Source organism: Misgurnus anguillicaudatus, unplaced genomic scaffold (assembly GCF_027580225.2).
Source record: "Misgurnus anguillicaudatus unplaced genomic scaffold, ASM2758022v2 HiC_scaffold_29, whole genome shotgun sequence".
Classification (NCBI taxonomy): Eukaryota; Metazoa; Chordata; class Actinopteri; order Cypriniformes; family Cobitidae; genus Misgurnus; species Misgurnus anguillicaudatus.
In genome coordinates, this window is record NW_027395279.1 from 9,742,622 (window position 1) to 9,768,213 (window position 25,592).

The following is a 25,592-nucleotide window of genomic DNA, read 5'->3' on the forward strand; positions in this document are numbered from 1 at the left end:
GTGGAATAATATTATTGAAATAATAAGTGGATTAAGCTTTTTAAATCGGCAAGAGAGAAATAGAAAGATAGAGCAGAAGCAGTAGAAGTGCCTATTTAATAGAAATTATTACCATTATAACATCAGTCATAACATCAGTCACATTTATAATCTATAGACCTGCACTGTCTATGAATATACTATACATAGTATTGTATTATATTGAGTTTGATAAAAGGGGTCTAATTGCTTCATATATCAGTGCAAAAACAGTAAGTGTTTTCGTGGTGCTTTGACAAACAGTGTCAGCTTTGTTAATGGCAAAGAAAGTTTGGAGTGTTTAGATTAATGAAATATAATGTGAAATTAATATTAATTTTCAATAAATCAAAGTATTGTGTTGTGTCACACATTATTAGTTCTTCGTCATATGTATAGTAGACCATTATTTGTCAGTGGGTAATGATTGCCCTTTTTACCGGTTACCACCACCAAGTAAATTTCAGATCTGTGGGAAATACTGACTGCAACGTTTAAGAAAACAAGGCGGCATGTGGTTTAAAAGATGGCAAGTAAAATAAAAAGCATATCTGTATGCAATACAGTTTCATTATTGTTCATTATTAACCAGAGCGCCCTAATATAACTTGAAAAAAATATGTGCGACCAAATCATATTTTGCGCCAGTAACTGAAAAAGTTGGTAGCGCAAGTGCCACCAGTGGAAAAGGTTAGTGTAGTTCCCTGTAATGATGGTTTTACTACAGTAAGCACACACACACACACACACACACACACACACACACACACACACACACACACACACACACACACACACACACACACACACACGGTACCGATAGTAAAACCATGATTTTGCCAATGGTCATCAATACAGTAAAAAGACATGGTTACATGACATGACTTTAACTTATTCACCGTATTCCCCAGAGTTAGATAAGTGCATACATACACTTTTCATCATCTGACGCACCCACCGCTAGCCTAGCTTAACACAAAGACTGGAAGTGAATGGCTCCAGCTAGCATACTGCTCCCTATAAGTAACAAAATAACGCCAACATTTTCCTATTTATATGTTGTGATTTGTATAGTCACAGCATGTACAAATAACAGAGTTATATGAGACACAGCCATCTTTTAACCGTATACATACTGGGAATTATATTCTCAGAAGGTGAAGCACTGCTGCTTGGTTAAAGTGATTTGCTCGCAGCACCTGAGAAGCCCTGTGGTGAGGAGTAGAGTAGCAGTGCTTTGCCTTTTAAAAATACAAATCACAACATATAAATAGGAAAATGTTGGCATTATTGTGTCACTTATTGGGAGCAGTATGCTAGCTGGAGCCATTAACTTCCAGTCTTTCTGCTAAGCTAGGCTAGGTTAGAGGTGGGTGTGCGTCAGACAGAGTTATGGCACACGCACAGAAATGGACTTATCGAACTCTGGGGAATACGATGAATAAGCTAAAGTCCCCAAAAGTCTGCGTTTCCCTTTAATTTTCGTGAGAGTCGTCTGCGGTAAGTTATACCTACATGTTTTAAAGCTTGTACAGCAGTAGTTTTGTCTACATTATTATGACTTTAAAGTAGGCCTGCTTTAAAATGTGACTGATAACTTATTTATTATTTATTACTATTATTTATTACCATTATTTTAAACAACCGTTTATGGCATTCCCACTGTAACTTTGTAACATGCCTGAGGTAAAACCAGCATAAAAGTAGACACCCAAAAGAGCCACACCTGCATACTATCATCTCACCTTCCCATAACCAAGACACTATTACACATCTGAACAAAACTGCTGACTCCAAACATCAATGCACGGATAATGTGATTTACAACAAACTTAAAAGTAAAACAGACATGTTCGGATATTCTCGATATTCCAGATGTTCTTATTCAAAGCACAAACACAAAAGACTTCAGCGTCAAACAGGTTTAACTCGCTATGGAAATACCAGATAAAACAGCAAATTCACATCACTTGATGAACGTCAGTGAAGTCACACATATCTCTGTTTTCATTGAATTGCTTATCTGCAAGACCTTTCATTTCTGTTAATTTAACAAACATGTAAACTCATATCCTACAGACAGATATGTTGAAACTTCTGGGATTCAGAAACTGCATCATAGTTTCGTAACACTATATCTCACCTGAGTGAATAGGTATAGCCCGTGTTATCCGGGGTACAGTTTGGAGGAGTATACGTGTGCAGGCGGGAAAAATCCATCGCGAATTGTTGATCACGCTGTGAAGATGAAAGGCAAAGAGAAGAACAGACTTCTAAACCTACAGCAACAACTAACGTGTGATGGGTGTGTCTGTACACTACTCGTAAATGCAACAAGTCACACCCACCAAAGCATGCATACAATGCGCACGCATTTTTGCGGTCTATAGTTCAGCCTGCCTCTGGTGAGGAAACTTTTGAGTGAGAACAAAACTGTTCCAGGTGAATAAACATGAAGATATCATGAATTATAAACTAATCCTCTTTCATAGTAAATCATGGTCCTGCTGTTTTGTCAATTGTCCAGGAAGGGTGGTGGACCACACCTACAGCCAAAAACAATACTGTACTGTACAACTAAAATACACCGGACAGAGAAGATTTACACTATAAAAATCTCTTCACAAATGACTTAATGACTTGTTGTTTGTTGAATTAAGACTTTCAACATCAGTAATAAAGCTTACTATACACTTTTATATTGCAGTTATATTGTGTAATTTCCATGTCAGAACTTTATTATGGCATTTTAAATGACGTCATATTTTTCAGGATTCTCCATGAATGTTGTGCACAAAGGCCATAATTACCTTAACAATATCTTAAACATTTGGTGTGGGTGGAGGGCAAAACATTTAGGTCTACATGTATATAAAAAAAAAACATGAGGGGACAATTGGGCTGTTGTTTTTATTTTTGTTGGGGTCTTTTTTAAATAACTTGATATAAAATTGTCCTCATTGTGTTATTCATGACAGATTTGATTTCATTTGATTTCATTCAACACATTCTCCAAACTATTTTCTGTAGTGTGTAGACCATCAGCTTCCTGACAGAAGTTAAACCAATGCCTTGTTAACTTAAATTAGGTGGATTACTCCAGTCCAAACATTGGAAAATGGATAAGAGACATCATTGGTCCCAGACAGATCCTCCGGCAAAACATACGAATCTAAAATGCTTGAATACATACAGTGTAAATGCACTATAAATGTAGAAATAATTGACGACGGGCTGTTGAATCATTCAAAAATAATGCACACCCATGGTGGTAACTTATGCAATTATTGAATTCAATTATTCCACTTAAACTACGATTACCACAGACATTGCCATGGTGGTTATTTTAAGACATTTGACATGTCAGGTGTGCGTTTATCGAAAAATAATGCATACCCGTTTAACATTTCTTAACCAATCAGAATAAAGGATTCAACAGCCCTGTGGTGTAACTTTAAATAGATAACAGAATCTTTATAATCTTTGTTTCCTCTAAATGTTTATATAACATGGTTGCTCCGAAAAGCTCCCCAATACCCAGAAGGCAGGCTGAATAATGGGAATCAATCTATTTCCAAACTCGAAGACATTTCACAAGCCCAAACAAGCACAAGTATGTTTCAAATCTAACACAAAAATTCCAATAAAAATCAATGGGGCAAGCCAGAAGCTCCTTTCTACCAAAACGCACATACTGTACACTGCGACCTTCCTAAACTCTTATCTTTATGCCTTAAAGGGATAGTTACAAAAAATAAAAAAATAAAAATTCTGTCCTCATTTACTCACTCTCATGTTGCTACAAACCTGTATGAATTTCTTTAATCAGATGAACACAAAATATACAGTTTTATAACCAAACCAATGAGTCCCATTCATCTCCATAGCAGGAAAAAGAATACAATGGAAGTGAATGGGGCTCACCAACATTTCTCAAAATATCTTCCCTGGTGTTCATCAGAACAAAGAAATGTATACAGGTTTGTAACAATTTAAGAGTGAGTAAACAATGACAGAATCTTCATGTTTGGGTGAACTATCCCTTTAACGCATATCTGCATGCAATTTGCATCGTTATCTCTTCCTCGAGGGCGGATTTCCATTTAGAAACGCGATAAACGTACAACTCTTCACACATGAACTCTCATATCTGCAACATGGGATTAAAACATTGGCAGGGGTTCAAAGCTTAGTGAAGAGGCTACTTAAGTTAAGATACATTTTGGGGGCCAGCATTCGTGTTAATTCGCTAATACCCGTTACGAATGACTTATGATGCTAAAATGCGTCTGTAAGATGCGTATGTATGGAGCGCAAATATGATTCCCTATGTAGGCAGCTCAATAGGATTTGAGACGCAACATTAGATTGCAACACTTTACAATTTTATTATATAACTTACTGTAAAAGCGTCTCTGCGCACGTCAGTAGTGTGTTTACAACTGAAAACGTATATAATATGTGTAATATAATACATAAACAAAGTATTACATGCATGCAAGATAGTTATTTATAGGGCAGTGTTCCGTTTGGCTGTCAAGAGTTTTTGGAAAGAAAGGAGCTTTACTGACTGACTGTCCACCAATGATGAGTGAATAAAATTACGCTTGAAATATCAACATATTATCTTTTCCCCGTGCACATTGCTCGAATGAAACCATACATAATAAACAAATACGGCAGCACTTGCCAGTTCGACCATCAGTGTCTATAATCTCTTGTTGTTTTGAAGATATTCCAGTTGAGAAATGACAATCCGAAGCTTACATGCGCAAAACGTGCGCCGCATTTCGATGGGCGGTTGAAAATAAAAAGTAATAATTATTTCGTGCAAATATTAGATCCGAACTCTTATCATTATCCTAAATCCTCGTGGTAAGAGAGAAAAGTTACGCGCTTGACTCACAATTACTACTAGGAAAATCCCAAAATGGCTTCCACAACACAGAGTCAAGCCAGACGGATAAAGTACAAGAACGTTCCTCCTTCCAGACTCAACGCCTGTCAATCAAGCGGCATACTTTGAATCTATTGGTCGAAAGCAAAAGCCCCGCCTTATTGCTAACGTCACAAAACACTTGGAAATAAGGATTCAGAAGCTCATCCATAAAGCTGTCAACAAATTCAACCCTTGAGCGTTGACAAGTAAATACTTAGTTTGATAAGTAAGATTAGCGCTTGAAAGTAATTTTATATAAATTAAGACATTATTTTTAATTAACCGTAGATTGATTGAACTATTTCTTCTTAACCAATCTAATGTTTAAAGCAGCTACTAACCTACATTTAGACTTAATATGCATTTAAACAAACCACATCTTATAATACAAACCACAGCGTTTCCAAAAACGGACGTGAAACTATAAAAAGAAAACCACCACATGTGTACATAACTTCTTTGTAAGTCACAACCACAAAGGAAGTGATCTGTAAAACTTGTTAAACCAAAACAGGTACTTTATATTTACTGATCCCCAAACAGATTAGGAGGCGCTCAGACGCAAAAGCCGCTAAACGCCACCGCGTCAAAAAAATCCTCCTCATATTCAGATGCAAATCATTGCAAAGAGGGCAACACGTGGATTACATAATACACAAGAATGAATAAGAGAAAATTACACAACACAATGTTTCGCAAACAGGTGTTACACAAGCAGACACAAAAGTGTATCCTTAAATAAGACATTATTTAGTCCCAAACAATGTTTTAAATTTAAATTATTTATTTTGTACAATCAATATGTGTGTTTTCTTTAGTCAGAAAGTAAAACATTACACCAGTGGATGTTCTTCAACCCCGGTTCTCGAGGACCCTCTTCCAAAAGTTTTAGATGTCTCATTATTTGAAACACCTGACCAACTCATCAGCCTCGAGGACCGGGGTTGAGGAACACGTTACAAAAATGCAATTATACAAAGCCAAACACAATTTCAAAGTGTGAAACACACTCTTATAAACCGAACCAATGGTTTGCATGATAAATGATGTGTCTCTTGTTGAAAGCAATGGCAACTTCGCAACATAACCTTTACATAAGAGATCCAACAACACCATCTGATGGTCATTTGACGTACTGGCGTTAAAACTTTATAGTGGAACATATTTGAACACTGAATACAACACGTACTGGGTGGAGTTACCGCCTAATGCCCAAAAATTACGGGGCACGTTACACATTAACTTCTGCTTTATGAACAGTTACAGGAAAACCGTGACTTTGGATTCTTTAGTTTCAGAAAGTCCAAAGCATTGACTACTAATGCCTCTGTTATAACATAACATGAACTAAAACAAGAAAAGATTCACTCAGATCATACACCGCAATAAATGACTATAGTGAAAATACACACGCTTAATAATTATATAACGTCAGAAAAACATCACTTACTGATTCTTCTTCTGTTACTTCTGCAAACGCCCGAGGCTGCGCAGTTTGAGTTTAGCTGTCACTGGTTTTGTTAGGTAGCTTCAGATTCCTCTCATACAATGCGTTTAGCCTAAACCGATAGTTTCCCGACTCGCTTTGTAATTTGTATGAACCAGTAGACTCTAAACTATGATGGCTGTCTGTCTGTATTAGAACATGATGTGAATAAAGTTCAAGTTCAACACCATGAGGCGACGCCGAAACCATTGAATTTGTTTAAGCGTTGAGGTGGCGCGCGCTCACAGTGAGCGAGGCATGAGTAAGAAACCACGCCCTCTAGTGACGTACCGCCCATAGCAGCTGCAGCGCATGACTAAAACGCCACTGTTAAACAAATTATTATTATTTTTTGTTTACATAAAAAGTCCATAATCTCACAATTTTATATTAAAATAAACATGATATAGTGATGTTATCACTATATAACAGAACTGAACGGTATATTTTGTTTTGATTTCTTTTTTTGTTTCCTAATTTCCGTTATTCTAATATCAGTCGTGTGTTCATAAATCATAACGATCAGGACTATTGCCGTAAATTTTCAGAATCCTTTAGATTTTTATGTTTGCTTATTTATTTGTTTATTATTTGGCTCATTATGCAAAGATACAGTGCACGAAAATATCGTGTTTTCTTATGGATAAATTCATTAGCTAAATTAATTACTGAATTTACTAAATAAACTACATTTACTGCGATTTTAAAATAAATCTAGCTTTATTTTCCAGATGTGTTCAATGATGCTGACGAAAGGGGGCGGTGCTGAAGAAGAACATCCACGCGGCACCCGCAAGAAGATACCCCATCGTTAAATGACAGACGGACATTTGACAGGTAAGATTATTAAATTAATCTTCTGTGCGCATGATGCTGTCTATGCAACGAGGATATGGTGATGTTCATTTGTCTTACAGGCCGTTTTTATTATTTTCTTTAACAAAAGACACGAATACGATATGCATCTGCAAAAACAGCAAAACCTGCCTGACATCATCACTATAGACGAGTGATACAATAACATACACTTAAATGCATTTTTGCTTATGTTCGTGTATTATACATAATCCGACATTTACCTTATTTTGTTGAAATTGCTATATAGCCTGCATAGGATGCTCAGATTTGAACCGCTGCGCATTGGTATGTGCTGACGAAAATGCTTCAACATATTAAAGCACCGTTAAATATAAAGCTACCTATTGAGATATTTTTAAAGCTATTTATATAATATTATATTGTGTGTTTATATACCAAGATGTATCATTAATTAAAAGATCCCCGTTAAAATGTTTTTTTTTACAAATACCATTATGAACCCATATGGTACCCACCAACAGAACCCAACAAATTATCAGTAATGTGTGACCCACAAAAACCATTAAACCCATTTAAAGGGGGGGGGGGTGTTGGTAGGTAGCACGTATTAAAGAGTTAAAAAAATAAAATATCACAGATGAACCCATATGATACCCACCAACAAAACCCAACACATTACCAGTAGTGAGTGACCCACAGAAACTATTATAACCATTAAACCCATAAGACATTTTGCGAGGGTTTATATTGTTTGGTAGCAGTTATTAAAGAGTTAAAAAAAACTCAAATATCACAGATAAACCCATATGGTACCCACCAACAGAACCAAATACATTACCAGTAGTGAGTGACCCACAGAAACCATTATAACCATTAAACCCTTTAGAAATGTTGTGAGGGTTCATTTTGTTTGGTAGCAGGTATTAAAGAGTTAAAAAAATCAGACATCACAGATGAACCATTATAACCATTAAACCCATTAGATATTTTGTGAGGGTTAATATTGTTTGGTAGCGGTTATTAAAGAGTTAAAAAACTCAAATATCACAGATGAACCCATATGGTACCCACCAACAGAACCCAACACATTACCAGTAGTGAGTGACTGTAATGGTTTTGTTCTGTGTTTACTTGTGTTCTGTGTATTTTTGTATTTTGGACTTTTATTTTGATACCCTGCTCTGTTCTGGCTTTTATTTTGATATACATCCTGCCATGTTTCACTTCACACTTCCTGTCTGTTTGTATAAAGCCACTTCCTGTACTCCAGTTCAATGCTGATTATTACATCGCCCCATCCTGTCTGTATCTGCCTGTTACCTGTATCTGTTTCTGTTAATCTGTATCTGCCTGTTTTTTGACCTGTGCCTGTTTATTTGGATTTTGCCTGTACTGCCGCCTGCCCTGACACATTGCCTGTATTTGGATTCTGATTTTGGATTTACCCTTTGGATTTGTTTGCTGGCCCTTTATGGGATTTTACAATTAAACACCTTTTGCATATGGATTCTCATCTCACTCGCTTTCTTTAAAGCAACCGTTACAGAATAATCAGCCATAACCCGGAATCCAGCGAAGGTTTGTGATCTCCCACCAGCACCATGAAACCCATTTTTGCCCTGCTTGCACTACGCCAGAACCACCGTCCCATTGAGGAATATGTGAGTGATTTTTTTGGACTTGAGTAATCAGGTACATTTTGACGAGGACACTTTAAAACCCATTTTTTATAATGCTCTCGATGAGTGGTTGCGTCTGTGTATGCCTCATGATATGTCTGCCTGGTCCCTGGAGAGTTATATTGACTTTGCCCTGTTGTTGTGTGGCTCTCCCTTCACGGTGGGTGTTGCGGATAGCAAACCAGAGGCTATTCCCAACACGCCACGCCATGTCCTGCCTGTTATGCCCACACCTGTACCAGTTATGCCTGCTCTGTCCATGCCTGTTCCCAAAATGGCCGCCACCATGCTTGCTCCCAAAATGGCCGCCATCCTGCCTGTCCCTAAAATGGCCGCCACCCTGTCTGTTCCCAAAATGGCCGCCATCCTCCCTGTTTCTGCACCTGTACCTGTTTTTGAGAAAACCACCACCATTCCTGCACCTGTACTTCAGAGAGCCATCATCACCACCACACCTGCATTAATGAGAGCTATTGTACACCCTGCACCTTCCGTCAAGATGGTCGCCCTGCCTGAACTGACAACCCCAAAGGTATGTCTCATTGACTCAGTTATTTCAGAATTTGCCATAGCCCTTTGGTGCGTCTGGTCTGCCTTCTGCTCTGTTGTTCCCGAGGTTCCTCAAGACCCTGAACCTGAACCACTTGACTCATCTGATCTGCTCGACTCATCTGATCTGCCCGACTCATCTGATCTGCCCGACTCATCTGATCTGCCCGACTCATCTGATCTGCTCGACTCATCTGATCTGCTCGACTCATCTGATCTGCCCGTCTCATCTGATCTGCCCGTCTCATCTGATCTGCCCGTCTCATCTGATCTGCCCGTCTCATCTGATCTGCCCGTCTCATCTGATCTGCCCGTCTCATCTGATCTGCCCGTCTCATCTGATCTGCCCGTCTCATCTGATTCGTCTGTCCTGCCCGTCTCATCTGATTCGTCTGTCCTGCCCGTCTCATCTGATTCGTCTGTCCTGCCCGACTCATCTGATTCGTCTGTCCTGCCCGACTCATCTGATTCGTCTGTCCTGCCCGACTCATCTGATTCGTCTGTCCTGCCCGACTCATCTGATTCGTCTGTCCTGCCCGACTCATCTGATTCGTCTGTCCTGCCCGACTCATCTGATTCGTCTGTCCTGCCCGACTCATCTGATTCGTCTGTCCTGCCCGACTCATCTGATTCGTCTGTCCTGCCCGACTCATCTGATTCGTCTGTCCTGCCCGACTCATCTGATTCGTCTGTCCCGCCCGACTCATCTGATTCGTCTGTCCCGCCCGACTCATCTGATTCGTCTGTCCCGTCCGATTCATCTGATTCGTCTCACTCACCTGATTCACCTGTCTTGTCTGATTCACCTGGTTCAACTGAATATTCTGATTCATCTGGTCCACCACCTGGGACATCGCCACCCTGGGCTTTGGGAGCTTTCCCAAGTTTTTTTTGGGGGGGGGTAGTACCCGGACACAGGGAGGAGGCAGAGGACACCAAGGCGGAGGCCGAAGTGTGCTCGGACCCTTCCTCTCCCTGTGTTCCAGGTCTATTCCTGCCCCATGATATAGCTCCAAGCCTGCCCCATGACCCAGGTCCTAGCCTGCCCCATGACCCAGGTCCTAGCCTGCCCCATGACCCAGGTCCTAGCCTGCCCCATGACCCAGGTCCTAGCCTGCCCCATGACCCAGGTCCTAGCCTGCCCCATGACCCAGGTCCTAGCCTGCCCCATGACCCAGGTCCTAGCCTGCCCCATGACCCAGGTCCTAGCCTGCCCCATGACCCAGGCCCGCATCTGCCCCATGACCCAGGCCCGCATCTGCCCCATGACCCAGGCCCGCATCTGCCCCATGACCCAGGCCCTCATCTGCCCCATGACCCAGGCCCACATCTGCCTCATGACCCAGGCCCGCATCTGCCTCATGTTTCTGAACCATCCTGCCCATATGACCCAGGACCTCTCCTGAACTGCCCTGCCTTCGCCAAGAGGTCCTGGCCCGCCCGCCCACCCTCTATTGGACTGTATGTTTTGTTTGTTGGGCTCCGGGAGTCGCCCTTTAGAGGGGGGGTTCTGTAATGGTTTTGTTCTGTGTTTACTTGTGTTCTGTGTATTTTTGTATTTTGGACTTTTATTTTGATACCCTGCTCTGTTCTGGCTTTTATTTTGATATACATCCTGCCATGTTTCACTTCACACTTCCTGTCTGTTTGTATAAAGCCACTTCCTGTACTCCAGTTCAATGCTGATTATTACATCGCCCCATCCTGTCTGTATCTGCCTGTTACCTGTATCTGTTTCTGTTAATCTGTATCTGCCTGTTTTTTGACCTGTGCCTGTTTATTTGGATTTTGCCTGTACTGCCGCCTGCCCTGACACATTGCCTGTATTTGGATTCTGATTTTGGATTTACCCTTTGGATTTGTTTGCTGGCCCTTTATGGGATTTTACAATTAAACACCTTTTGCATATGGATTCTCATCTCACTCGCTTTCTTTAAAGCAACCGTTACAGTGACCCACAGAAACCATTATAACCATTAAACCCCTTTAGAAATGTTGTGAGGGTTTATATTGTTTGGTAGCAGGTATTAAAGTAAAAAAAATCAGACATCACAGATGAACCCATATGGTACCCACCAACAGAACCCAACACATTACCAGTAGTGATGAGTCACCCACAGAAACCATTATAACCATTTAACCTATTAGACATTTTGTGAGGGTTTATATTGTTTGGTAGCAGGTATTAAAGAGTTAAAAAATCAAACATCACAGATGAACCCATATGGTACCCACCAACAGAACCAAATACATTACCAGTAGTGAGTGACCCACAGAAACCATTATAACCATTAAACCTCTTTAGAAATGTTGTGAGGGTTTATATTGTTTGGTAGCAGGTATTAAAGTAAAAAAAATCAAATATCACAGATGATTTAGGGGCAACATCTGTATTGATAGCACGTGTCTAGCTTGTTTTTAACTATTTAATCTTATCTTGTTTTGCTCTAGAGCAGAAATGGAGAGTTATGAGGATTTCTGTGCAAGAGTTTTGTCTAATCTGCAATCAGAAATGATGCATCAAATGAACTGCATTCCTTTACCTGCTAAACGGGGAGCACAGTCCTTCATCTGCTTTCATGACAGGGCCATACTGTCTCCAGTGGTAAGAGATATATAAAAAAATCTTATTTTATAGTTTACATATAGATGCATAAAAAGGATTCGCCATGTGATATTTTAAATACATTTTTAAGTGTGCATTTTGTGTTTACAGCTTAACGAGGAACAAATAAGAGAGATGGATGAATACAAGAAAAGAGCTATACACCTGGAAGCAAAAAGACGGATGCATCATAAAAATAATCTCCTTAATCAAATCCAGACCATTTTGTGGACGAGTAAGGTGAATAAAAACATTTTGTTTCATATTAAAGAGCATAAATGCTTTATAAAGTTAAAACAACAGAATTTACCTTGTAGTCGCATTTAATTGCAGGAACCAAAAACATTGGACGTTCCAGATCTTGTGAAGCAACCCACTTCTTCTACAAAAGCAGCGCACAACAATGAATGTACAATGCATGATACTCCAAAACTAACACCTGGTGGTGGCACAGAGCCATTTATTTTAACTAGTACACCATTAGCTGAGAGCTCAGGAGCTGGAGAGGAAAAACAAATAGAAGAGGAGATTAAAAGTGAAGAAGTGTCTCTGCAGCACTTACTGAAGAAGTCACGGGAATTTATTGAAAAAGAACAAGGTCGCCAGGGGTCAAAGGTCATCATCAGCAAGAAGGCCGATCCAAAAGTGATGCCCTCCGAAAGCCCGTCGGAAAAAGAAAATGGCTCCTCTTTACCCTTCTATACACCCTGCAGTCTCCCACCCAGCCAATCCTCTCACAGTCCTCTGATCAGCCCGGAGCCCAGTGTAAGTCTCAGGCCCCACCGCGGACGCCCCCGCCCCATCTCAGCCTGCAGTATCTTCTTCACTTACCCCGACGACACCAACCAACCAAGCATCATGGCCAATGGGAGGTCACCGGATGCCTTGACTCCAAATCAAGAGAGGAGAACACTTGGAGTGGAAAATGCGAATTCAAATCGATTCGGTAACCACAGTAGGTTCAACACTGAAACCACGAACACAAAAACCTCTCCAGTGGATCCTGAACTCACAAGCCCCTTGTTCAGGAGGAGATGTCACACGATGGATAGCCAGCCACCTTCACGTCCACTTATAGATAGGAGTCAGGAACGAATGCCTCGGTTTATGGCCGGGGTCACTCCGAAAACTCCTCCTCGACTCTCTCCTACTTCACCAATGAGGAAGACCTTCACACGAGAGACTCCCATATCTCCATCTTATGGCAAACTAGCATCCGAGATGGAAGGAAACAGTGTTATTGGCACAGCGTTGAAGGAAAGGAGAACAGGTAATAGGAATATTTTAACTGATGAAGCAACTACATTTTTTATCATGTATTGGTGTTGCCCAGGATTGAACCCATGACTCTAACAATTAGGCTGCATGATTTTTAACCTTCAATCATTTGTGTCTTTAAGATGAAATGCAATGGCAAATCCATGCAGAAGAAATGCAAAAGCCTCTGGAGGAGGACTATGCTTTCCGGATGTCGTGTTTGGCGGCTGAGCAAGAGAGAGAACAACTGCGTCTCATTCAGGTTAGTGTGAGTTTATGTGCCTGTAAAATCCAGACTCAAAGTCTCATAATCGAACTATGAGATTGGAAGCTTCAAAGTTGGATCTTTGACATGACCTTACTCTATCAATACAATAGTAAATATATCAAGCTTATACATGTTCTTTACATTATATAGGATGATTTTAATTTTTAACTTTCACTGTACCTTTGTTTGTTTTTCAAGCAGGACTCAGAGGAGAGAGGTAGGATGCTCAGGGGTCAGGGTGTTTTGAGTCCTGTAGCAGATGGGGACGGGTGTGAATTAAGGACAGCTGGTGAGTTTTACCCGGTTGTCAGCCCCATATGCTCTCTGAGCCCTGGAGACGGATCATCGCATCATCCGTTGTCCTGCATTGGTATGTCAAGCTTAGTACAAAACTGGTACCCTAAGGTTCTGTTTATGTACCTTTACAGGTATACAAAACATAATACAATGTTGTACCTGTTTGGGTTGATTTCACTGTAAAGGACCTATTGTTAAATGCAGTGGGGGCTCGTGTAGGGTGGCCATTCGTGCCAGTTCCACCGGACACGTCCCGAACATGTTTTCGGGGTCGTTTTCCGGAAGCGCGTTGCTCGACCGCATACGTCATCGAGGCTCTCACATTTCAGTTAAAATACATTAGAAAATTAAGATTTATTTATTTTAAGACATACAATCATTGTAGTTTCATTCTTACCTTGAAACCCGAAAAATTAAACCTTGATGACGTATGCGGTCGACTAACACGACTTCCGGAGAACGAACCCGAAAACATTTCAAAACGTGTCCGGCGGAACTGGCACGAATGGCACCCTAGGCTCGTGACTGCTCTTCCGAGGGGCGCAAATTCATAAAAGTGTTCGGAGTGTCATGTATGTTGCTCGTGTTTTCAAAATATGTGTTTGTTCCGTCATGTGAACAATGTGCATCACGTGTTTTGTCAAAATAAGTGCCTGCTGCACACGCGTCAAAAGCGTTTATGATAAAAGAGACGCTTACGTTCACAAAACACGTGCAAGACACTCCCTTAAAGGAACAGTATGTAAGAAATTTATATCAATTAATCATAAAATGGCCCTGATATGTCACTAGACATTAAGAAATCAGTTTTAGCCACAAGTTTTGTGATTGCAATACCAGTTTTGGCCACAATCCTACATACTGTTCCTTTAACACTAAACTCTGGTTACGCATGAGATTATGCAAGTATCTGGCCAACGCAAGTGTCTCTTTTATCATAAACCCTTTAGACGCGTCTGCAGCAGGCACTTATTTTGACAACATGTGATGCACATAGGATCACCCGACGCGCAGAACACATATTTTGAAATTACAAACCACACACATGACGGGCTACATACATGTTGTGACAAACTTCGCATTGTGTGCCCTTGAAAAAAGAAGTCACCGGCCACCACTGGTAAAATGTTTTGTACCCCTAATTTTTAACAGGTATACAGGAAATCCTTAGGGCAGTGGCGGCTGGTGACTTTGAGGGGCGCAAATTCAAAATATCCCTACTGAAAAATCCAGCTAAAACCAGCATAAGCTGGAAGCTGGTTTTAGCTGGGTTAAGGTGGTTTACGCTGGTCCTCCCACAGCCTGACAAAGCTGGTCATGCTGGTGGGCCAGCTGGTATTCCAGCCTGACCAGCTAAGTCCAGCTAGACCAGCTTAAAATGTAACCAAAACACAGCTGGACCAGCTTGCTACACCAGCAAAACCAGCTTACTACACCAGCAAAACCAGCTAAAACCAAGCTGGAGACCAGCTAAAACCAGCTCACCAGCTTATGCTGGTTTTAGCTGGATTTTTCAGTAGAGATGTGTTCCGAGTGTCATGTGTTTGGCTCGTCACGTCAAAATATGTGTTCGTTGCGTCATGTGAACCATGTGCATCATGTTTCGTTTCAAAATAAGTGTCTGCTGCACACTCGTCGAATGGATTTATGATAAAAAAGACGCTCACGTTCACAAAATACTTGCAAGACACTCCCTTAACAGTAAACTCTGATACACATGAGATTAAGCGAGTATCTGGCAAACACGAACGTCTCTTTTATCATAAACCCCTTAGAAGCGTCTGCTGCAGACACTTATTTTGACATCACACGTGATGCATAAGTTTACATGACGCGATGGACACATTTTGAAATGACGAACCACACACGACATGCTAAATACATGTTGTGACGAGCTTCACATCGTGCGCCCTTGAAAAAGAAGTCACCGGCCGCCACTGCCTTAGGGTTTAGTATTGTACCCCAAAAATTTCAATAGGTTGTAAAGGAACCTTGAAGGGGAACCACCCCAGTGAGAGAAAAGGTACAGTTTTGTACCTTTTTTCTGACAGTGAATATGCTGTAACAAACACAAGACATAAGATTTCTCATCATAATCATATTAACCTAGAGCAAAATTGTGTGGATTGCAAACAATTGCCAAAATATTCATTCAATTTCTACTTTTCAGGTTTTCCATCTAATATGTTCGATATCCAGTCACCCTCCATACAGACTCCTATTTACATACGAGGCCTAAATCACAGCACAGGGAAAAACCGAAACAGGCTGAGCCAGGTAGTGATAAATAATCTATTTTAAAGATGCAATTTGTATTATCTGCACCGCTAGATGGCGCCAGATCAAATCAATAACAATGACGTTGTTTAATGACGCTCTGAAGCAGCGTGGAATTATGGGATTTGTAGTCTTTAACTCAACCGCTGATGGCCATCAATCAGACGTGAACGAGAAAGGTAATCAAGTCTTATAAATGTTGCGTTTGATGACATCGCTTATTTCATCATGTAAGTTTATATGTGATGTTCAAAACGAAATTGTTAGTCATAGATGTTACAGTATTAGTCCAAATTCGATGGTTAACACAGCACAGAATTAAGTTTTCAACTTACAATCTACAATGATTTTTCACATAATGTATTGACAGTACAAATCTTATTGTGAAGTGTCTAAAAATGACCATTTATATTGCTGTACAATACCTCTTGATGTGCATATCGTCCGCGGGAAGACGCGCTGATTACAATCTTCACACTTGTTGTGATCAATATAATAGCATACATTTTTGAAGGGTTACGAATCAAAACAACTCACCCATCGCGTAAAACACAAGCAGTGTGTGCATCATGTGTCATGTCAAAATACGGGCCTGCTGCAGACGTTTCGAAAGGGTTTATGATAAAACAAACCCTTGCATTTGCAAGATACTCTCTTAATCTCATATGTAATCAGAGTTTAAGGTTAAGTTAGTGTCTTGTGAGTATTTTGTAAGCGTGAGCATCCCTTTTATCATAAACCCTTTTGATGTATGATGCTTATGGTTTACATGACGCACTTAACACATATTTTGACACGATGGGTAACACACGACACTTCGAACAAATATTTTGAATTTGTGCCGCTCAGAAGAAAAGTCACACTGCTCTACGCTATAAAAAATGCTGTCAATTCAACCAACTTTTTAAAGTTTTGATATACTGACATAACTTGGAAAAACAAGATGAAATTGTTTTACTTAATGGTATAGCGGAGGATTTTCTAGAATTTTAGAATAGAACTGCCTTATCCACTTAAAAAAAAAATGCAATTGCGCAACACTCCTGATTGACAACTAGGAGGACCAATAGTCTTGATGATCCACCCGGAAAAAGAAAATCCTCCGCAATACCTTTAACATAAAAATATTTGTGATATGACATCATGTTTTACAGTGCATAATTGTTTAATATGGACAAAACCAGGTGACCTAATATTTGACCTAAACATGGGTCTTGAGAAACAACCCAGCATTGTGACCTGTAAAAAATGGTCTGTAAATATTGTCAGTTGGCTGAATCCTTTAAAAAAGTACAGCTTTGGACCAAAAAAGTTTATATTAGTACCTCCGAGGTACACATCGGTGCCAAATGCAAACATATCTATACTTAATAGTACATATAGGACCTTTTTAATGAATACTACTGCCCCAGTGATTTATTTTGACCATTTTTTCCTACTCTACAGAGACTAATTTGAAGGTAATATTCTTTAAATGTAAAACTTGTTTGCTCAGGTTATAACAGCAGAGCAGCAGAGGGCACTGTGTCACCTCTGTGCTATTGTTAAAGGATTTCTGACCAGACGACTCCTAACAACCGAAAAAGTCAAACATCTGCGTCAAACTGTACAAGTGAGAACATGAACTTATTTATTCAGATATATATATATAAGCATATATAATGCATTGAGTTAATACATGTTACGTGTGGGTTTCTCCTCAGGACACGCAGGAGTTTATTCGTTCATTCAGTGCCAATCAAATGTCTGAGCAGGATTTCTGTCTACAGGAGCGAGTCAGAGCTCAGGTGATAGATCTGTAATAACTCACTATTCAAATCATTCAACTCAAAATCTTCTTAAAATAACATAACAGGTGAACTATTAGAATTAATTTAAATATTGAAGTGAAAATTATAACAAATTTTAAAGGTTACCATTACAAATACCATTATGATCCGCTGCTTACCATTAAAACTATTGCCAAATTAAATTATGTAGTTTGTCTCTTTTTCCAGTAGGATTTAATGGTGTTATAGTTTCCCATCTGCCAGATAACATCCCACCAACAGAACACAACACATTACCAGTAGAGACCCCTAGAGACCATTATAGTGTCCATTAAAACCAGTACAATTCCCATTATAAACATTAAATCCTTTAGAATATCTGTGATTTTTCTATTGTTGTTTCAGCACATCAACTAAAATTAAATAAATAAATAAAATATCGATTTGAACTCAGACAATCTGGTTTGTTGTTAAAAAGTTATATTGTTGGTTTAACACAGTGCTTCTCAATTATTTTCTGTCACGCCCCCCTCTAGGAAGAAGTAAACATTTTGCGCCCCCCAACTCTCCGCCGCGACTGTAAATAGTATAAAACATCTGCAAAACATTGTATCCTTATTAACATTAAAGAAAACACAAAAATAGAAATATCGATCAACTCACAACAAAGAATAACTTTATTAACATTGTTTTTTAGTCTGTAACAAAAAAGACTTAAAATGCATCAATTTGCCTGAAAAAAAACAATCCTTATTTAAAGTATAATATTTTTTTTACCATTTGATACTGAAAAATTTAATTAAATATAATCAATAAATAATAATAAAAACTCAAGCGGCTTATCAGCGTGATTGGGGTGTAATGTCTATAAGTGACAGTGCAAAAAAAAATCACTTCCTGAAAAAGTATTTTCCCCGGGGTCTCGCGCGCCCCCCCCTGGTGTCGCTTCGAGCCCCCCCTGGGGGTCCCGCCCCACTATTTGAGAAGCACTGGTTTAACATCAGATACTATTTAAGTTCAGGACATAGTACCTTATCTTTGTAAATCTGTGTGAGTTTATAGCTTTTGGTTTTGTCTGTTTACCCTCCAGTTACGCGCGGCCCTGTTTGACATTCATGACATCTTCTTTACGATGACACTGGAGGAGCGTTTGTCTTTGCTACAGCAGGACCGAGATCTTCGCACAGAGAGAAAGCTCAGAGAGATGGTACTGATGTCATCCATCGTTTTGTTTCATGATCCATTACTATTTTTCTTATGGGAGGAGATCAGTTTAGTTTGTGTTGATTCGACACACCTTGCCAATTGTTGCTTAGTGTATTATTATTTCTTTTATGGATAGCACAAAGAATGTATTTTAATGTTTCAGCATGACTGTACAGTTTAATTGCATGTTAAGAAAATAATGTGTTTTTTTTGGCACACAGGAAAAAGCGAAATCTCCAAAAGACAAGATGATTCTGTCTGCTGCTACCCAGAAATCCCTTGATAGAAAAAAACAGAGGTGAGTGGAGGAATGACAATGGGACAAACCCGGCCGTTGTGTTAAATTAACCCAAGAAATGTTTTATTTGACACGAGTTAAAACAATCCACCAATGTAAGTTAAATTATAACCCAGTTGTCTGGGTTCATCCCTTTTTGACCCAATGCTGGGTTGAAAATAAAACAAGCATTTTTTGAAGTGTATGAATGCTTTTTATTTTAAATTTGATATGTGAATAAAGTGACTGGATCAAATAAACCAGATCCAGATTACCAGTTAAACTTAGCTGCATTATCTAACAATTTTTACTTCAGTGTAAAATTTCCAAAGTTTATTTAGGAAAGCCAAAAGCGTTCTTTCTTTCTTTTATGGTCATCCAGAACCAAATTCCATAGTGACACATTCCTGGCATTCACCCCATAAAATGAAAATATGATACAAGATCACAGTCATGACAGTACTTCACTAAGGTTGTGTGGTGTGTAAAATGATTTGCCCTGCAAGGTGATACATAAAAAATTACTTTGTCATAATGACATACAGTGAGGAAAATAAGTATTTGAACACCCTGCTATTTTGCAAGTTCTCCCACTTAGAAATCATGGAGGGGTCTGAAATTGTCATTGTAGGTGCATGTCCACTGTAAGAGATATAATCTAAAAAAAATCCAGAAATCACAATGTATGATTTTTTTAAACTATTTATTTGTATGATACAGCTGCAAATAAGTATTTGAACACCTGAGAAAGTCAATGTTAATATTTGGTACAGTAGCCTTTGTTTGCAATTACAGAGTTCAAACGTTTCCTGTAGTTTTTCACCAGGTTTGCACACAATGCAGGAAGGATTTTTGCCCACTCCTCCACAGATCTTCTCTAGATCAGCCTGTCGCTGAGAAACACAGAGTTTGAGCTCCCTCCAAAGATTCTCTATTGGGTTTAGGTCTGAAGACTGGCTAGGCCACGCCAGAACCTTGATATGCTTCTTACAGAGCCACTCCATGCTTATCCTTGCTGTGTTTCGGGTCATTGTCATGTTGGAAGACCCAGCCTCGACCCATCTTCAGTGCTGTAACTAAGGGAAGGAGGTTGTTCCCCGTTCATCCTCTCCTTAATACAGTGCAGTCCCATGTGCAGAAAAACACCCCCAAAGCATGATGCTACCACCCCCATGCTTCACAGTATGATGGTTTTCTTCGGATGGTACTCATCATTCTTCTTTCTCCAAACACGTTTAGTGGAATTATGACCAAAAAGTTATATTTTGGTCTCATCTGACCACATGACTTTCTCCTATGAGTCCTCTGGATCATCCAAATGCTCATTGGCAAACTTAAGATGGGCCTGGACATGTGCTGGTTTAAGCAGGGGAATCTTCCGTGCCATGCATGATTTCAAAACATGACGTCTTAGTGTATTATAAACAGTAACCTTGGAAACGGTTACATTAAATAAGATTTCCATTGATGAAAGGTTGTTGTTTTTGTTAGGATAGGAAAATATTCAGCTGAGATAGAACTATTTGAAAATCGTGAATCTTATGGTGCAAAAAATAAAATAAAAACCGAAATATCGAGAAATCGCCTTTAAAGTTGTCCAAATAAAGCAACACATATTTCTAATGATAAATACATTTAAAAAAATATTTATATTTACACAGGGACGTAATTTTCACTGGGGACGAGGGGACACTTAAAATCCTGATTGTGCCCCCCCCACTTTCAGGTTTCGACAGGGTTGCCATAAGGGGGTATGCTTAGGCCGATTCTAAGGACCCATGAACTTTTGTTTACATTATGTAGGGTGATTTTATGTAGAAAACAGTAAACCACAAATAAATGTATACATAGTTTAGTAGCATTTTTTTTTCTTGGCAGAATTTCCTGAATTCCAGATTTTTTTTTTCTTGTTTTCTGTATTTTGTATCATCATAGTCCCTAAACGTATGTAAATGCAGGAAATGTGATTTAAGTCGAAAACATTTTGCCCTATTTTGTACCCCCCCTCACTTCTCAAAGTTTCAACCTTGTATTTACAGTAAGAATTTTCAAAATATGAAGTTTCGTTGCAAAACGAGATAACCACCGTTTTTTTAATTGTTCAGAAATCTTGTTTTTTGGTTGTGCATTCTAATTAATTTCAATGCAACTGCAGTTGGTTTGTTTTGATTTAAACCTTCATAACTTAAAAAATACAGCTAAGTAGCACCATAAAACAAAATAATAACATGATAACATAATAATAAACATGTTTTGACAAAATTTTAAAAAAATTGATTTATCTCGTTTTGCAACGAAACTCTTCATATCTTGATGGAAAATGATCGTCACTTAAATTTTAATGATTGTTGTAATTAAAAAAATCTATAATTTTCACCCATACAATGTATTGTTAGCTGTTGCTAACAATGCTGGACCAAGGTCACATATAAAATAATATAATAAATATATACAAATATGGTGTAAAGTCTGGGGAAAATACTTTTGTGGCCACGTCTGTGAAATCCAAGATAAAGTTGCATAATTTGCGTAATCTAATATTTAACTCATTGATTTCACATTAATTTTCAATCTTTGACATGACCTTACAATCAGTATTAAAGATATAGCAAGGTTATATTTTCACAGAATGTTCTTTACAATATGCAGAATGGTTTTATGTAGAAATTACTAAAAATGACTTTAGCTGGGTTTTCACAGGCATTGTCATAAATATCTATATAAACTTGCCACCAGCAAGTGAGACAATGATCTTTAAACTTTTAGGGGCGGTTTCCCGGACAGGGATTAGCTTAATCCAGGACTAGGCCTTAGTTTAATTAGGAAATATAACTAGTTTTAACAAACATGCCTTACTAAAAACATTACCTGTGTGCATTTTGAGGCAAAACAAAGGCCACTGATGTATTTTAAGATATGTAAGTGCAAGTTGTTTTCAGTTTGGACAGCTCTTAAAAATGTTTTAGTCTAGGACTAGTCTAATCCCTGTCCGGGAAACCGCCCCCTAATGTTGTGATTAAATAAAATTCATCTATTTGTATAAAGGGACATTTAAAGGCATTTACTGACTGATCTTGTCTTGTATCTCATCAGAATGGGTGAATCTCCAGGTCAGACGAGAAAAGTGCAGAAAAGCAAGAGTCCTCCAACCAAACGGTAAACAATTACACACCAAGTAAATAAAACACTTCACAAAACAGTCACAAAGCATTATATACTTACATTATACACAGTTTTTCTAATAAATTCCCCCTTCTTCTGTCATGTAAGGATCCTACAGCCCAGTCAGGGTCAGAACGCTCCTGTTTCAGGCCAGCAGCTACCGCGTCGAGGGTCAGTACTTCATCCTTTGATCAACCCGTCTCCCTCTCTAAGCACTTCCATTAACTTTAACACTTCTGTTGATGGAATTTGAACTTTAACTCAATCTGCGGTGGACACTGCTAAAAATGCCACGAAACCCACCAGACGTGTCAGCTGACATTTAAAATTGGCCGCATTTATTTGTAAATGTGTCTGGCAGGATCAGATTCATTCATTTAGTTAATAGAAGTTTTGGATTAAAATATCCGTGTATTGTATTGCATAGAGCCTCTTGGTATAAATAAATCTTTCTTGAAAGCTTCCTTGAAAATCTGTTTCAGCCTAATCCAGTACAGTAAACCACAATGCATTTACTTGCACCAAAGTAATGTGAGTTAACAGTTTTGTAAATTGACATTGATTTATAAAACAAGAATGCAAGAATGTAAAACAATAAGATGCATAGTAGTATAAAACATAAGGCACAGAATCAACTGTTTTATATATATATATATATATATATATATATATATATATATATATATATATATATATATATATATATATATATATATATATATATATATATATATTTTTTTTTTTTTTTTTTTTTATTTCAGTGTGTGTGACAGATAAATAAGAAATGCTTTTTTTAAATGTGTTTCAGGAGTTACAAAAAGAGTCCAGAGGAGAGGGTTCAGCATTCGGAGAGGCTGAAGAAACAGCATTCATTGGGTTAATCTGATATTTTACTGTACATATAGACAGTTTCAGCAGTAACAGCATAAACAAGCAGCTTTCGTGGTCAACACGCAACTTCTGGTAAACTCCGCTAAGAACAAATAACAACAAAGTACTTTACAACACATAGATTACTTAGGAAACCATTTGTTTTTTTCAATGAGGTATTTGTTCAAGAGTTCAGTTTAGCACCTGAAACCGGAAGTAAAGTTCAGACCAGACGTGTATCGCGTCACCGCACGTGCGTCCGATGAAACCGTCTATACAGTCAAGAAAAAAAATACTGTGGAGCTAGCCCATTTTGTTTCATCTCCAATTTAAAACCGAGAAATATAGAGATGTCCTATTAAAAAGATTTGCACATAAAAAGGAGCACTGTTAAAAAGGAGCACCCCATCAGCCAGTGTGACATACTTCATACACAACATATCGTCGCTGCCTGATGAAACTCACGTATGTCCAAAACGGTAACTTTTCAGAAAGTGAAAAAAACACCGTATCAAAAGCAGTTGAATGTAGCGTTGTCATACTTGGTACGGCATATTTACATGTAACCATATTCTTGCCAGTGTCATGATATAATCCACATTTGACCAAAATTGAGTTTAAATGGACATGCGTGCATATTTTACAGTAACTGTGATCGATACGCGTTCTTCCGATCATTAATTAGAATGGCCAAGTCGCGTTTCGTATTGACAGATGAATACGCTCAGTTTATTAAATAGCCTACGTCTTGGTTAAATACGCTTACTTTATTTAATATTAATTATAAGTGTATTAGGGACAATGAATCAATACACTGACATGGTAATGCTACACAACAGGGGCGTCAGTTTGTGTTGAAAAGTGGTGGGGACAAAAGATCTTATAAAAACATTACTGCAGGACGGGAAAAATATTGAATAACGCGCATCAAAAATGGGCATAGCGTAGGCCAGTCAACAACAAGAAAATACTCAGCATAAATTTATAAACCCTCAACAATGTCGAATGCACACATCACACATGTAACAGTCCCTGCAACACCAGCTCAACCGAACAATGCCAAAGCACCATACCGTAGAAAACAGCAGCGCGTTTAATAAATGATTACAATGAATTTCATTACATATGTACAAGAAAACACACAATAAGCATACAACACAACATATGTGACACTAGACCACAAAACCAGTCTTAAGCATCGCTTGATTTTTCAGAACATTTTAACCAAATGCTTTCAAAAAGTTGTGGGGAAATCCCCAGCGTAAATATCACCAATGCTAGACAGGTACTTTGTTTGCACAGTCCTACCGTAATTAAGTAACTCCTAGATGTTAGTCTGGCGTCCGGGGGAAACGTTTACCTCGAAGGAAAGTCATGTTTATTCGGCTATATAATATCCAGTGCTGAGGTTCGATGAAACTTTACGAGACCGGCGAGACGCTTCACAGGCGGAAGATATGCGGCGTGATTGACAGCTTTGACACCAAACGGGTACGTGAAAATCAGATGACATGATTTCACAAGTTTTCATTGGCTATTTAGGTATGTGACGCATACTGTATATGGAAATGAACCTGGACATTCAATCTGTCGAAAAATCTCAAAATCGGCAAAATGAACATACGTGAGTTTCATCGGACAGCGACGATATATAGTTACTCTCAATATTACTCTATGGTTTGCTTCTGACTATTAGGGGAAGTGTACACCATTTAACCCGACTAAAATGGCAGGCGGACATCGACTGTGGGCGCTTGCCAGCGTTATTTCAGCTAAGCGCTTTGGTTGCCATGATACTTCTGTTTTGTGTATCAGTTGTTCAACGATGTGCCGGTTGGTTGTTGTGGAATTTGTCCCGCCCCTCCTCCACTGTGATAGGACGGTTGAGTGAAAAGTGACACTGAGGGAGGCGTTTATGTTGGCAGCCAGCGTATGTTTTCAATTGTTTCTAATGGAACCGTTGTGCTTTTCAAAAATGTTAGCAGCTGCCGGGTTTTTCCACACTCAGCGCCGAGAGTTGAAAAATGTTTAACTTTGGGGGAAACGCTTAGCTCTTCAATGTCACTTCTCACTTCAACGTGACTCTCGGCCGCCCAATCACAGTAGAGGAGGGG

At 39.0% G+C, this 25,592-nt stretch overlaps 2 protein-coding genes across 8 annotated transcripts in view; one reads left to right on the forward strand and one right to left on the reverse strand.

Moving 5' to 3' along the window:
• LOC129436580 (SUN domain-containing protein 1) overlaps positions 1-6,689 on the reverse strand; it is a 55,439-nt gene extending 48,750 nt beyond the window's left edge. Inside the window, exons 1-2 of one of the 7 annotated variants that reach the window (XM_055194795.2) lie at positions 4,709-5,004; positions 2,162-2,256 (exon numbers count right to left, since the gene is read on the reverse strand). In XM_055194795.2, coding sequence (XP_055050770.2) covers positions 2,162-2,256; positions 4,709-4,720 — 107 coding nt within the window. In that variant the 5' untranslated portion in view covers positions 4,721-5,004. Of the gene's footprint in view, positions 1-2,161; positions 2,257-4,708; positions 5,005-6,407 lie in introns of those variants that run through there. The other 6 variants (XM_055194801.2, XM_055194804.2, XM_055194796.2 and 3 more) reach the window with 6 other exon arrangements.
• A 450-nt stretch (positions 6,690-7,139) lies between these two features.
• Positions 7,140-23,899, forward strand: LOC141362808 (uncharacterized). Its single transcript, XM_073865059.1, has 14 exons — positions 7,140-7,280; positions 11,942-12,095; positions 12,207-12,335; positions 12,429-13,365; positions 13,496-13,614; positions 13,822-13,990; positions 16,088-16,194; positions 17,690-17,806; positions 17,898-17,981; positions 19,054-19,170; positions 19,391-19,467; positions 22,540-22,602; positions 22,717-22,779; positions 23,417-23,899. The coding sequence occupies exons 2-14, from the start codon at positions 11,949-11,951 to the stop codon at positions 23,487-23,489; spliced, it is 2,202 nt and encodes a 733-aa protein (XP_073721160.1). The 5' UTR covers positions 7,140-7,280; positions 11,942-11,948; the 3' UTR covers positions 23,490-23,899.
• The last annotated feature ends 1,693 nt before the right edge of the window (positions 23,900-25,592 follow it).